This window comes from Mus caroli, unplaced genomic scaffold (genome assembly GCF_978045245.1).
Source record: "Mus caroli unplaced genomic scaffold, Mus_caroli_1 scaffold_20, whole genome shotgun sequence".
In the NCBI taxonomy this organism is placed as follows: Eukaryota; Metazoa; Chordata; class Mammalia; order Rodentia; family Muridae; genus Mus; species Mus caroli.
In genome coordinates, this window is record NW_028227275.1 from 19,227,295 (window position 1) to 19,241,734 (window position 14,440).

Genomic DNA, 14,440 nt, shown 5'->3' on the forward strand with positions numbered 1-14,440 from the left:
ATTGTTCCAACTCGAGAGAAGTACTGAACCGAAAGAGCTATTGTTTAGTTGTATGTGTGAGGATGTCTTCAACTTCTTTTTTTCCAATGAGTCCTTCCAGGGCTGAGAGGCTATCCCAGTGGTAGAGTGTTTGCTTACCATATAGAAGACCCTGTGTTCACCTCCAACACAACAAAAAATAAATACGCCATCCTGGCCAAAGATCTATATAGAGTTCGCTGGCCTTTTATAGGTAAAGTAGCTATGTAGCGATGTCTACCTAACTCATGTAGTGATATAGTGGGTTCTCAGAACCACGGAAATGGTATTTGATATCATTCATCTCATTTAGCTAATGGATTTAATATTATGGGCAAGGAAAGATCCAAGATTCTGAGTTCTCCCTGGAATTCTGAGTTTTCCCCCTCAAGCTTTATTTCTGTGTCTGCCACTCGGGACTAGGTTTCTCTTTTAGGTAAGTCTATGTGTCTCAATACACATGGAGAGTACGCTTACTCAGTGCTAAGTATGTGCTGGGCATTGTATCTTACGTGGATTCGCTTCACTAACTCCCATTATAACTCCAATTATGTTGGATGCTGTAACCCAAGGAGACAAGGTAATTTGTTCTTACCAACAAACCAACAAACCATCTTGCTGGCCAAAGAAACTACATTTTGCAAGCTTTTTTGTTGTTGTTGCAAATTTATAGGTCTTTCCATAATTTGGTCTCACACAATCTGTGATTTAATCTCATTTCTTCATATTTCCTAACACAAGTTCTAAAGAGATCCCTTTCTTTACATTCTATTTTTCAATGACTGCACTTATTTGTTTTGTTTTGTTTTGTTTTGTTTTGTTTTGTTTTGTTTTGTTTTGAGACAGGGTTTCTCTGTATAGCCCTGGCTGTCCTGGAACTCACTTTGTAGACCAGGCTGGCCTCAAACTCAGAAATCTGCCTGCCTCTGCCTCCTGAGTGCTGGGATTAAAGGTGTGCACCACCACGCCCAACTCAATGACTGCACTTTAATCTACATCTATTCCACAGTTTAGCTTATATTACCTAGTGAGTATTATTAATACCATATTGAATTTATCGGTCTGATCTCATTTTACAGGCCAGAGAGCTTACTAAGTTACTCAAAAATATACACAATTTGTAAGTAGCGAAAATAGGATTTGAACACAGAAATCAAATCTTTTAAAATTAACTTCAAACTACCGTTCTTTTGGCGTTATATTCTCGTTTTGTTTTTTTGGTTTTTTTTTTTTAAGATTTATTTATTATATGTAAGTACACTGTAGCTATCTTCAGACACTCCAGAAGAAGGTGCCAGATCTCGTTGCGGATGGTTGTGAGCCACCATGTGGTTGCTGGGATTTGAACTCTGGACCTTCGGAAGAGCAGTCGGGTGCTCTTACCCACTGAGCCATCTCACCAGCCCCTGGTGTTATATTCTCATACAGGTCCTGAAAAGCCACCATTATTTTCATCATTACCATTTTCTAACCTGCAACTGAAGAAATCCCAATCCAAAAAGCTATTGAAGCCATTTGCTTTGTCTTTCAATGCCTCACACATGTCATATGAGTTTCACGAGAGAAGCAACGACGACCATGGCTTCCCAAATCCTGAAGAACTTGCTGCCCACACGCATTTCAATAAATAAACATACAGCTATACAGACATTCGGGAACAGTATTTGGGAAGATTTGCTCCAATAATAGCAATATATTTTAAATACAGAAGATGTGGGACACAGTGAGTCCCTATGAATGCAAATGTGCAGCGCATCCTTAATTACAAAGCTGAGCTTCTAAAGCACGGTTTAGGTTTTCTCTTCATACTTAGCGGTGGAGTTGTTCATGCATCTAAAAATCACAACCTTTTGAGAGGGTAGCCACTTTGAACGCTTGTTCAGCCTTATTTGGGATTAAAGTTTATGCCTGAAGGTCTCTGGAGAGGTGAAACCTGTGTCCTTGTTTTCTGGTGGGATTAATGAGATTGAACAGCCGGCTCAGCCCCACCTGTCTTTCAGATCTTTGGCCCAGACTCCCAAAACACTGGGCCCCTCACAAAGATGGCACGAAAGAGGGCTGGACCAATGGGGAGTGGCGTTGCTCGCGGTTGCCTAGGTAACAGCCAATGAACAGCAGGAATTGTGCCCAGTGCGGCCCGACAGGGATGGCGGCGTCCAGTGTGGCTGAGGCGGGTGGAGGTGGCGGAGGGGAGAGTGGCAGTTGGGAGCCCAGAGCAGCAAAGATCCTAGCTGCTGGAGCCCCGCATCGCGTTGGGGCGTGACAGTCGTCGCCCAGAAGCGGAGCTCAGGTAGGTCTGCAGCGCGGGTGGGAGGAGGACCTGGGAGTGCGGTCCACCAGGTAGGGACTAAGGCGGCAAGCAGGTGACTGGGCTGGGGAGCGAGCCTCTGTCCTGGCTGTACTGACCAGAAGGTGGCTGCGAGTGGGACCCCAAAACTGGGTTTGGAGTTTCGATCCAGAGGTCGCAGCCCGGGAGAACACAGGACACTGGTTATCGAGAGGGGTGTGCCAGGCTGTGTCTGGAGGGAATGCCAGACCCATGAGAGCTTGAAGAGCCTGTGTGGTGGGGCCGATCTCCCAAAAAAGGACGGAGCCGGGCTGGGATGAAAAATGCAGTGGAAGGCTGGGTTGCCTGGTGAAAGTCTGAGGCTTTGTTTAATCTAGGGCGCGTCTGTGCCACAGGTAGGGAGAGGTCCCACATACTGAGGCTTGGGAAATGGATTGTCATCTCTGTAATTCAGTATCCACAAACAATTTAGGTACCAACCTGAGTAACTTCGCTGTATTAGAGCCCGGCGCAGGCATTCTCTTTTCCCTTGGCATAGAATAGTGTCCTGACAATATTACTTCGGAGAGCCCATCACTCTTGGTTCATCGTGTTTTTAAAAACCTTCCTGTACCAGTGTTCTTTTCATCTTTTTGCATCTAACTATCCCACATTCTTCCTAAATAAGACCTGCTTATAGTAACAATGCCCCTGTTTACTTTCCAGCTAGGAAGGAGATTCGAATTATAACGTTCAAAACCTAATTATTTCATATTCATTTAAAAATACATTTTATAAAACAGTATTTCCAGTTTCCTAGTCTTTGTTCATCAAAGCTTTCATTGTCTCCTCTTAGGGCTCTAAAAACCCATGGTTGCTTCCTTTATAACTAAAAGATTGCCTACCCAAGAAAGTGGTTTTGGGGACATTTTGGAGATTGTGTGGGTAGTTAGGGTGGCTACTTCCAAACAGTCTCTAACTGGGATATGATTATTCGTAGATTGGAGGGGGGAGATTGTTATTTTGTTTTAAAACTTCTCAATTTAAGCTGAACATGGTGGAGCCTTAGGAGGCAGAAGTAGATCTTTGTGAGTTCAAGGCCAGCCTGGTCTACATAGTGAGTTCCAGGACAGCCAAGGACTACATAGATCCTCTTTCAAAAAACAAACAAAAACTTCTTAATTTAGACAAAAGTTGCTGCAAATACATAAATGTTCTTTAGTAAGCTTAGTTTTATGAGGGGTGGGGAGACAATGAGACACACAAGAGATGGCTCAGCAATAGCGAATAGTGTTTACTAGCCAGGAATTAGTTCTTAGCACCTACATGGTGGCTCACAGCACCTGTAACTCCAGTACCAGGGCATCTAAAGTCCTCTGGCTTCCATGGGCTCTTGTACACACGTAGCATACATACACTCATGCAGGTTCACATTGAGACACATAAATTTAAAGCACTTTTAAAAAATGAAAACAATTTCTTATCGGGTGCTCTTACCCGCTGAGCCATCTCACCAGCCCTGTCTTTGGGTTTTATTTGGAGCCATCCATGGATTCTTTTTTTTTTTTTTTAAAGTAAGATATCAAAGGATATGGTCTCCTTTGCATGGCCCTAGGACTTTGGATTACAGAGACAGAATAGTACTTTTAGATTATGTTTTGGACTGGTGTTTTGCAGCTTGTCTATCACAAGTATAGAAAGGGCTCTGTGGGAATGTGAGTCGTCTTGGTTTGTGACTGTATTCTGTGTATAGCTTGAGAGCCTAGGCCATCAGTTTTCTTCAGCAGGATCATATAAGCACGTATTGTGAACATCGATCTGTGCCTGTTATTAAAGTGTTGGGCTTTTCCATTAGTACTGGCTACACTTTATTAAACTATATTTGAGCCGGACGATGGTGGCACATGCCTTTAATCCCAGCACTCGGGAGGCAGAGGCAGGAGGATTTCTGAGTTCCAGGCCAGCCTGGTCTACAAAGTGAGTTCCAGGACAGCCAGGGCAATGCAGAGAAACCCTGTCTCGAAAAAGCCAAAAAAACCACAAACAAACAAACCCAACAACAACAACAACAAACTATATTTGTCTCAGTAACTATGGATAATCTTGGTGAAATTCCCTCTTGGCCTAGTGGCTGTGGAGCTATTAATTATCACTGATAGTTACAAGATTCATTAGTTAAAAATTCAAACACTGTCCCAGGTAGTGACAGTATCAGCTGTTTGGACACATGTTGCATTTCCTAGCCAAATGTATTCAGCCATGGCCTGAGGTCCATGAGTTCCACATATGGTCCTTTTAATTAGCACTTCTGATTTAAGTCTTGAGACTGGGCATGGTCTTGACAAACCACTTCTGATTTTACTGTATCACCCTAGATCAAAAAGGAATGGAAATTTGTAATGTATACTCTAGAAAACCAGCACGGAATGGTGTCAGGGGTGGGTTGGCCGATGGTATTTTATTTATTTATTTTTTTTTTTAAAGATGTATCTATTACTATATCTAAGTACATTGTAGTTGTCTTCAGATGCACCAGAAGAGGGCATCAGATCTCATTACAGATGGTTGTGAGCCACCATGTGGTTGCTGGGATTTGAACTCCAGACCTTCGGAAGAGCAGTCGGTGCTCTTAACCACTGAGCCATCTCTCCAGCCCCCCGGTATTCTATTTATTATCACTAAACAATGAATTAACCCAACACTGAGCTTAAAACTACCCCACAATACTCTCAGATCTTATGGGCCAGGAATCTAGACCTGACATCATGGAGATAGCCTCTGTTTGTTTCTTCAGTAGTTTCTCCGATGAGTGGGTCAGAGTCTGGGAACTGGAACCGATTGACAGCTCCTTCACTAATGCCTGCTCCTGTCTGAGCATACGGGTCTCTGTGAGTTCGAGGCCAGCCTGATCTACAGAGTAAGTTCCAGGACAGCCAGGACTACACAGAGAAACCCTGTCTTGAAACTTCTTCCCACCTCCCACCCCCAAAATTGGAATATCAACTGGAGAAACAGCCTTCATGCCCTGTACCTTCTGGCTTCCTCATCACTTGGGAACCTCCAAATAATATATTCAATTTTAGAATAACACTTTTATTTCCGTATTTACTTACTTATTTCTGTGTGTGTATGTTTACATGCCACGGTATGCTTTGTGGAGGTCAGAGGACAGTTTGTGGAATCTGTTCTCTCCTCCCACCGTGTGGGTCCAGGGATGAAGCTCAGGTTGCCAGTCTTAGGGGCAGGTTCCTTAACCTGCTGAACCATCTCACAGGCTCCAGTCAGGTGTGCTCAGGTCGTGGCTCAGGTCTCAAGCCATGGGAGCATAGTGACAGCAGAATGAGCGTTCATGATGCTGTGTTTGGTGCCCACAAGTCTGATCAAATTTAGGGAGACATTGCAAACATCTTTAGAAAATGTAGTCTACCATGTTAAGGAATTAGAGGAAAAAAAAAAAAAAGAATTTTCAGGGACTGGAGAGATGGCTCAGCGGTTAAGAGCACTGGCTGCTCTTCCAGAGGTCCTGAGGTCAATTCCCATCAACCACATGGGGGCACACAACCTTCTATAATGGGACCCTCTTCTGGCATGCAGGCAAAAATTCAGAGGCAGAGGCAGGTGGATTTCTGAGTTCAAGGCCAGCCTGGTCTATAGAGTGAGTTCCAGGACAGCCAGGGCTACACAGAGAAACCCTGTCTCGAAAAAAAAAAAAATTCAGGCAGAACACTGATACATTAAATAGACAGACAGGCAGGCAGGCAGACGGACAGAAAGATAAATCCCTTTTTAAATTTTAAATAAAATTTCAAATTTCATCACCCTCCTTAAAATATTTAAGATATTAGCCCAAGAGCTGACAGCATAACAACAACAACAACGACAAGATAGCGTTACACTTAGAGGAGCATAGCTAGTACTTTGTCCATAGAGAATCCTCAAATACTTCCTTGCTTCCCCCCGGTCCCTGTGGGCCACGGTGAGATGCAGCCCTGGAAGTTCCATGTAGCTTTCATGAAGAGCAAACAGATACAAAAGCATCATCCCTTGGAGCCTTGTGCCACCTCCTAGCTCTCACTGCAGTAACTCACCAACTTCTGAGGGAAGAGAAGTTGGTTAACCACTGGCAAAAAAAAAAAAAAAAAAAAGATTCCCTTATCATACTATCTTCTAAGTCTACTGACTGACTTCATCATGACATGCAAATTTAGTCAAAGATACACAGTTGCACAGCCAAGAATGGTGGTGCATGCGGTAAACCCAGGAAGCAGAGGCAGGAGGATATTTGTGAATGCAAGGCCAGCCTGGTCTACACAGCAAGCTCAAGGCTAGTCAAGACTTTATAGAGAGACCCTATCTCTCTTCATAGAGAGATCAGAATGTCAAATATGCATACACACATGCTCATACACACACACATACTCATTACATACATACATACTCATATATATACACACTCATAGACATACATATACACAGTCATATACACATACATATATACACACATGCTCACATATATACACATATAAACATACTCATTTGCATATACTCACTCATATACGGGCACACACACTCACATATACTTATATATACACACACTCATATGCATACACACACTCCTATGCATACACACAGTCATATGCATACACACAGTCATATACACACAGTCATATACACACACACTGATATGCATACATACTCACGCACACACACTCATATGCATACACACAGCTCTTCAGATTCAGGTGGGTGTGTTTTGAAGAGCTATGTAGCAGTTTGGAGTTTTTTATTTTGTTTTTTTGAGATAAGCTCTCATGCATAACGCTGACTGGCCTGGAATTCAAAGACATCTGCCTGCCTGTTGCCTCCAGAATGCTGGGATTAGTGGCCAGTGCTTTTACAATTTGTATCATCATTTGACTTTGACTGCACGAACTCACTTAGTTCTGGAAAAGCTAAAGATGGCCTGTAGCTCTCAGAATACCTTAACTCCACTGTAAAGAGTTTTCTCTTGAATTTTTCTTTTTTTTTTTTTTTTTCTTGATTTTTCGAGACAGGGTTTCTCTGTGTAGCCCTGGCTGTCCTAGAACTCACTCTGTAGACCAGGCTGGCCTCGAACTCAGAAATCCGCCTGCCTCTGCCTCCCGAGTGCTGGGATTAAAGGCATGCGCCACCATCGCCCGGCCTCTTGAAATTCTTATGGAAAACTTCTTGTCTTCCTCTCATTAATGTTGTATTTGCTGTGAAGCCTCACTGACCTCAGCCTGAGCCTGCTCTGATGCTGGGCTGATGATAAGAGTTTCAGTTTCTGTGCGGCTTGAAGGAAAGGAGCTGCTGACTGGCACCAGGCCCTCGAGGATTTAAGGATGCTCTCTAGTTCCGTGCACCAGACAGGACAGTCCGGGACTCTGAAGAAAAGCTGCACTTGTCCTGTTAGCATCAGGCAGGTGCCTTCGAGAGAGACTTCCAGTTGGTTATTCACCGTGGCAACCTCTGGCTGTAACTTTGAGTGTCTCCCTATGGTTGAGTCACGGTCCGCAGACGTTCAAATGGGAATCTAGTGATGTGCTTGTTCAAACTACAGGTTCCCGAGCTGTAACTACACAGAATTGGACTCAATAGGTTTGAGGTCAGGCCTGTGAATCTGCATTTTTTCACTTGAGAAAACATTGTAATGCTTAAATATAGAAAAGCCAAAGGGGTGAATAAAAAGATCTAGAAAATTGAAAAAAATATTTCTATTGTTTATTGATTCTGTTTGCCTCTGTTTATACTGAACGGTATCTTAAACCTTATGGGATATCCTTGAATACAAAATTCTCTTACCACCCACTAGTCCCCAATGCTATTGGTGTGGCTTCTTTTTCTATGATACACACTTAGCATGCCTTCTGCACACCACAGCCACCCATATGTAGATGTCAGCTCCTACTGCGTGATGACACACACCTCCAAGACCTATGGCCAGAAACAGCCATTATTTCTTTGCCGGATGAAACCGTGACTCATTAGCATGGGGCCCCAGCTCAAAGGGCAGTGCCCTCGACATCTTGCTGAGTTCAGGTTTCTGTGGTCAGCTGGAACAATTACTCCATGTGATCTCTTCTCATCTGGAAGATTAGTCTAGACTCCTGCACTGGAAACAGAACAGGTCCCAGTGCAGCAGAGAGGCTAGCCGGGTGCTCCTCAAATCTCCAGGTTTAAATATCTGTACCTGCTGGGCGTGGTGGCGCACGCCTTTAATCCCAGCACTCGGGAGGCAGAGGCAGGCGGATTTCTGAGTTCGAGGCCAGCCTGGTCTACAAAGTGAGTGCCAGGACAGCCAGGGCTACACAGAGAAACCCTGTCTCGAAAAACGACAAAAAAAAAAAAAAAAAAAAAAAAAAAAAAAAAAAAAAAAAAAAACAAAAAACCTGTACCTTTGATAACATTCCATTAACTATGTAATGCACACAGCCGACCCAGACTAAGGCAATTCTGTCTCTTGGTAGGAGGCTAGCTCTTCCTCGAAAGCTTCTCTGACGGGACTCGGCTGCCCCAACCCCTCCTGTTGTCACAGTCATTTTTCTTGACCACAGCTTTCATCCAATTCCAATCCTGGTTCAGTGCCCCGCCCCCAACCCCAGACACCACCAACTCTTCCTTTCCCTAACTTAGCTGCTGTAGTCTGCCAAGTTTTCAGAGAGCACCATGAACAAACAAGTCTGACCTAAACCAGAGGCTCAACCTGAGGAAGGAGAGCCAGCATGGTCACGGAGGGTTATATTCTTGTCCCTTGCTCAGCCACCAACCAAATTTTTGTTATGAGTAATTTTTTTAGTTTTTTTTTTTGTTTTGTTTTAATTTTACCTGTATGGAGTACTTGTCTATGGGTATGTGTGTGGACCATGTGCTTACTTGGTACCTACGGAAGTCAGAAGGAGGCTTTGGATCCCTTGGAACTGGAGTTTAGATGGTTGTGAAACATGATGTGAAGCTGGGAATGGAACCTGGGTCCTCTGCAAGAGCAACAAGTGCTCTTAGCCACTGAGCCACCTTGCCAGCTCCACCAAAACTTCTTAACCACAGGCTTCTTCTGAGCTTGTGTTTCTTCATCTATAACATGAAGGAGTTTGCAACCACATCTGTGCGGTTCGTTAACATCTCAAGGTCTCGGTGTAGAGTATCGCCTCTAAACAAGACGTCTTATCTGGGCGGACCAGCTCTGAGTTTTTCCCCTGGATATCTTGTGCTTTGGTTGTTGTTGTTTCCCTCTTTTTGCTGCTTGCTTTTGTTTTATTATTTTTCCTATTTATTTATGTTGCGGCCGTGGCATGTAGCTGAGGATGACGTCGAGTGCATGAGCCGCCTGACTCTGCCGAGGCTACAGACATGCACCATGGTTGTGCTGCGGGCTGCTCACCTGTGTACTTACTAATTCCTGCCATCTGAGCTGACACAGAATTACCTTGTCTCTGGTATAGCGTGTGGTGCTTCACCCGCTGAGCCTACTGACCATATGATAACTTCATTGAGGGGACCCTGTTCATACATCCACTGAGCACATAGTACGTGTCAAGTAAATATTGGTAGATGTAGCTTTCCTCTTCATCACAGGAAACAGGAACTGGCTGAAAACTATTAAGAGAAGTAGGGGTGAGGGTGCCTTAGCAGAGGTGAAGGTGGTGGCGAGGAGGGCGTTTTAAGTGACCTGAGGTAGGAGTCCACCTGAGGCAAGTGTGCACTTGCCGGAGCACCGCCTCTGGTCCACTAGCCATTCCGTGACACTGCTTTCTCTTTCTGTTTCTTAGAGCTGTCATCCTCTTCTTCTGTAAGCTGCCACCATGACCCTGACCAAAGGTTCCTTTACTTACTCCAGCGGGGAGGAATACCGCGGCGAGTGGAAAGAGGGTGAGAAGAAGCTCTGGGGCAGCCATCAAGTATCACTCAGTTCCCACTGCAGGACTCGGCTCCACATAGAACCTTTCCTTTATGTCGGGGCTTAATGAAGGAACTAGAAATGAATGCAGTCTCTACTCTTGGATGTACAGTGCTTTAACAGTCTGTTGTCTTAAATGTGAATGTGCCCAGAAGAGCCAAGTCAACTCTTTGGTGTGCAGTTTAGAGAGCTCAGGATTCTGACTTTCCTACGACAGCTTTTTACAGCTGGGAGTAATCTATTCTTAGGGAAAGCAAAATGCTTTGGAGCTGTGACCTATGCTGAAACTATACCGAAAGCACTTTAATGGTTCACTTTGGAAAGTCAAGCTGGCCACCTTAGAGTCTCCCAGTGTTCAGTCGTAGCAAGCCACGAAACTGCCCCCAAGGAGACGGGCCTTTCCACACTCACAGGGGCGAAGGGCAGCTTTTGGTGGGTGAGGTTGTAGAAAACCATGGGATGCTAAGCCAGTGAGGAGGGACCTTGAAGCTTCCCCATTCCAACCTGGTACCTGTCCTTCTCTTCGCTCAGGCCGGAGACATGGCTTTGGTCAATTGGTGTTTGCAGACGGTGGCACCTACCTGGGTCACTTTGAGAATGGGCTTTTTAATGGCTTTGGAGTCCTGACCTTCTCAGATGGCTCAAGGCAAGTATTAAGTCATTCCTTTCTCCATCTTTGAACTGGCAAGACTCTAATACAGATATGGGCAGTGGTGGTTGTCAGTTCAACCCTGAGCTTGCTCAAGCCCTAAAGAAAACAGGAAAAGAATGAACAGTTCTTTTGTTAATTACTTTGCTTTTAAATTTTTTATTTATTCCTATGTGTTCTTTATTTGTGGAGGGTGCACCACATGCTTGTGATGGTCGGAGGAGTCAGTTCTCCTCTTCCACCATGAGGGTCCCTAGGATTTAACTCAGTTATTAAGTGTTGAGACAGGTTTCTTTGGTCTAAGCCATCTTGCCTGCCTTTATTATTTTAAAATAGATGTGAGAGCCAGGCATGGTGGCGAATGTCTATAATCCCAGCACTGGGGAGACAAAGGCAAGAGAATCCTGAATTTGAGGCCAACCTGGGCTAGATAGCAAGACTCTGTCCCTAATTAAAACAAGTATATCAAATTAAATAGTTATAGCCGGGCTGGAGAGATGGCACTGATTGCTCTCCCGAAGGTCCTGAGTTCAAATCCCAGCAACCACATCGTGGCTCACAACCATCCGTAATGAGATCTGACGCCCTCTTCTGGAGTCTCTGAAGACAGCTGCAGTGTACTCATTTATAATAATAAATAATCTTTGGGCCAGAGTAAGCAAGGTTGACAGGAGCAAGCAGAGGTCCTAAATTCAATTCCTAGCAATTACATGATAGCTCACAACCATCTGTATAGCTACAGTGTACTCATATACATAAAATAAATAAATAAATCTTTTAAAAAATTAGTTAAAGCTGGGCAGTGGTGGCGCACACCTTTAATCACAGCACTTGGGAGGCAGAGGCAGGTGGATTTCTGAGTTCGAGGCCAGCCTGGTCTACAGAGTGAGTTCCAGGACAGCCAGGGCTACACAGAGAAACCCTGTCTCAAACAAAACAAAACAAAACAAAACAAACAAACAAATCCAAATTAAATAGTTATGAAATTGGAAATGCCAAGAAGGTGAGTGACTGTCTACTCTACCTCTGTTCACTTAAATTCGCTTTCCTTGTCTGGGCATGGTGGTGCACGCCCTTTAATCCCAGCACTCAGGAGGAAAAGGCAGGCAGACCTCTGTGAGTTGATGCCAGCCTGGTCTACATAGTGAGTTCTTAGACAACTCTGATACAAATATAACATGACTTTTGTTATACAGAGAATTCCTTTCCTGGAATTAAGACTTCACATTACATAGCCTCTGACCCTTCTGTGCTACTGAGGAATGAATGGTCTAGGTGGCACTAGAAGAGTTCTGAGATGAGCTTCCCTCTGTACCTTGACTAACAGACACATTGACAAGTGCTTGCCTCCGTTATCCTGCACAGCTAACCTATGCACTAAAGGCTAACTTACATCTTGGTGTCTCTGCAGGTATGAGGGGGAGTTTTCCCAGGGCAAGTTCAATGGCGTCGGAGTCTTCATTCGCTATGACAACATGACCTTTGAGGGGGAATTTAAAAATGGCAGAGTAGACGGTTTTGGTAAGTTTCAGCTCAGTAGAATGGTAATTTAGGTAAATGTAACATGGATAGAATCCTTCCCCTTTATCTTAATTCTCCCGGGACTCTCTCCAGCAACCTGCAGTGCCCATAGCCATAACTTGTTCTTTTCCTTCAGCCTCGGCACATCAAGCTGAGCGGGAAACATTAGTGCCCTCTCCCTCTCTGTCCTCCTCACAGGCCTGCTGACTTTCCCAGATGGTTCTCACGGAATACCCCGCAATGAAGGTCTGTTCGAGAACAACAAGCTACTGCGGCGTGAGAAGTGTTCCGCCGTGGTTCAGCGGGCTCAGAGCGCCTCCAAGTCAGCCAGGAACCTCACTGCCTGACGGAGCTTTGGGCGCAGCTGGAAAGGATCTGTAGAGCAGTGGCATCCCTTGTATGCGTGCGAGGTGAACAAATGAAACGGATATGAGATGATGAGAATGACCTTGATGCCACAGCCTGGGAGGTGCTCCGTCCCCTGCCGACCAGGAGTTCAGTCGCAGAAAAGTGTGGATGGGTTTGGCCCCAAGACCCTGCGGCAGTTATGTCCTTCCCTGGCCCCGATGTTATCAAGAACAGGGCCTGCCCTTTTCTTCCTTGTTATCCCCAAGACCTTGGTTACCCAGTGCTGTGGCCTTCTCTCCGCCTGCTGTCAAACCATCTCTTCATTCTGCCCACCCTTACTTACCGCAGATAATCTGGGCCTGGACTCACAACCAGTCCTGTGTGCTACCATTGGAGAAATCAGGAAAAAGACAGGGGTGACTTAGACCACAGCAGCTCTGTGAAGTCCAGGCCAGAGCTCTTCTGGGGGTTACCCACTCATTCACTGCAATTGGAGGCCTGGCTCCAGACTGGCCTCTGTGTCTTCTTATCCCTCCTCGGTGTAAGAGTGCGGTTTTCTTCCTCCTCAGCTTTAGCTGCATCTTCCTTACCTGAGATACAGCAGACAGCCCAATCCCCATCTGTGCCTCTCTCTCCCCTTAGACATCAGACAGGATCCCTTTATAGAATAGCCAAGTAAGAAACCAGTGTAAAAGTAACTTATGACCTGCACTCTTTACTCACTCCATCCAGGCTTTCTATGGAATGACCTGGAATCCCAGGGAAGGCTTGCACTGAGAGTTCCTTCCCAGCGTACCATTGGATCAGGCTCACTGTCCCCTGGGTGTTCAAAGACATGGGTCCATCCTAGTGTGAGAACTGTCTAGCATGGGCTCCTCCTTTTGACTCTGGAAGCAAGAGTCTTGGCCCTCAGGCCTGGGACATATCTTCCTGCCAAAATGATCATAAGGTCTCCAGTTAGCCTAGTCCCAGTCCCAGCCCCAGTCCCAGCCCCAGGCCCCATCCTCCAACCTCTCTCAACAGCAGACTGTGGTGGAAATTATAGCTGTGTGCCTCTATTTATTATCTGAACTGTACTGTAGAAACAAGTGTTTATAGGAATAAACCAGTCACCAGAACTGCCTATAATTTGTGTTATGAACTTTCTGGACTTGGGGACTCACGAATGTCAACCTGTTTAATATTTATGGAAACAGCTAATACTGAACACTTTGCTATGTGATGTCATCTGTTTCTCAGAACCCCTGTGGGGAGCTGGAGAGAAAAGCCAGTCAGTGGAATGCTTGCTATGCAAGCATGAGGACCCGAGTTCGATCCCCAGCGCCCGTGTAAATAGCTGGATGTGGCTGTGCATGCTTAGACTCCCAGGTCCAGGGATTCAAAGACAAAGTATCTCTGGGGCTGACTGTCAGGCCAGCTTAGCCTAGCCTAACTAGTGGGTCCCAGGTACCAGAATGGACAGCTCCTGGGGGACACAGAATGTCAACCTATAACTACACACATACACACACACACACACAGAGAGAGAGAGAGAGAGACCTTCTGTGAAGTAGAAGGCATGAGGTTTTTAAAACCAGCAGGTTCAGGTTGTTCAGGCCAGTAAGTGGCAGACTAGATGGGGTTTCTGTCCTACACATTCTGATTATAATTCCCTTCCACTGGATTCCTTTCACCCTGAGCATCAATGTCTACAAGCCCCAATACCAGTTACTGCCAGACCCAC

General features: G+C 45.2%; 1 protein-coding gene across 1 annotated transcript; it reads left to right on the forward strand.

The window, feature by feature from the left end:
• The first annotated feature begins 2,157 nt into the window (after positions 1-2,157).
• Positions 2,158-13,845, forward strand: Morn4 (MORN repeat containing 4). Its single transcript, XM_021151750.3, has 5 exons — positions 2,158-2,308; positions 10,072-10,171; positions 10,731-10,845; positions 12,260-12,369; positions 12,568-13,845. The coding sequence occupies exons 2-5, from the start codon at positions 10,105-10,107 to the stop codon at positions 12,714-12,716; spliced, it is 441 nt and encodes a 146-aa protein (XP_021007409.1). The 5' UTR covers positions 2,158-2,308; positions 10,072-10,104; the 3' UTR covers positions 12,717-13,845.
• The last annotated feature ends 595 nt before the right edge of the window (positions 13,846-14,440 follow it).

Excerpts from the sequence above, each read along its gene's own strand:
- Morn4 (XM_021151750.3), top strand. The coding sequence starts at position 10,105 with ATGACCCTGACCAAAGGTTCCTTTACTTACTCCAGCGGGGAGGAATAC. Across the intron at positions 10,172-10,730 it reads CCGCGGCGAGTGGAAAGAGG|GCCGGAGACATGGCTTTGGT; the intron begins GTGAGAAGAAGC and ends CTCTTCGCTCAG. Across the intron at positions 12,370-12,567 it reads TGGCAGAGTAGACGGTTTTG|GCCTGCTGACTTTCCCAGAT; the intron begins GTAAGTTTCAGC and ends TCCTCCTCACAG.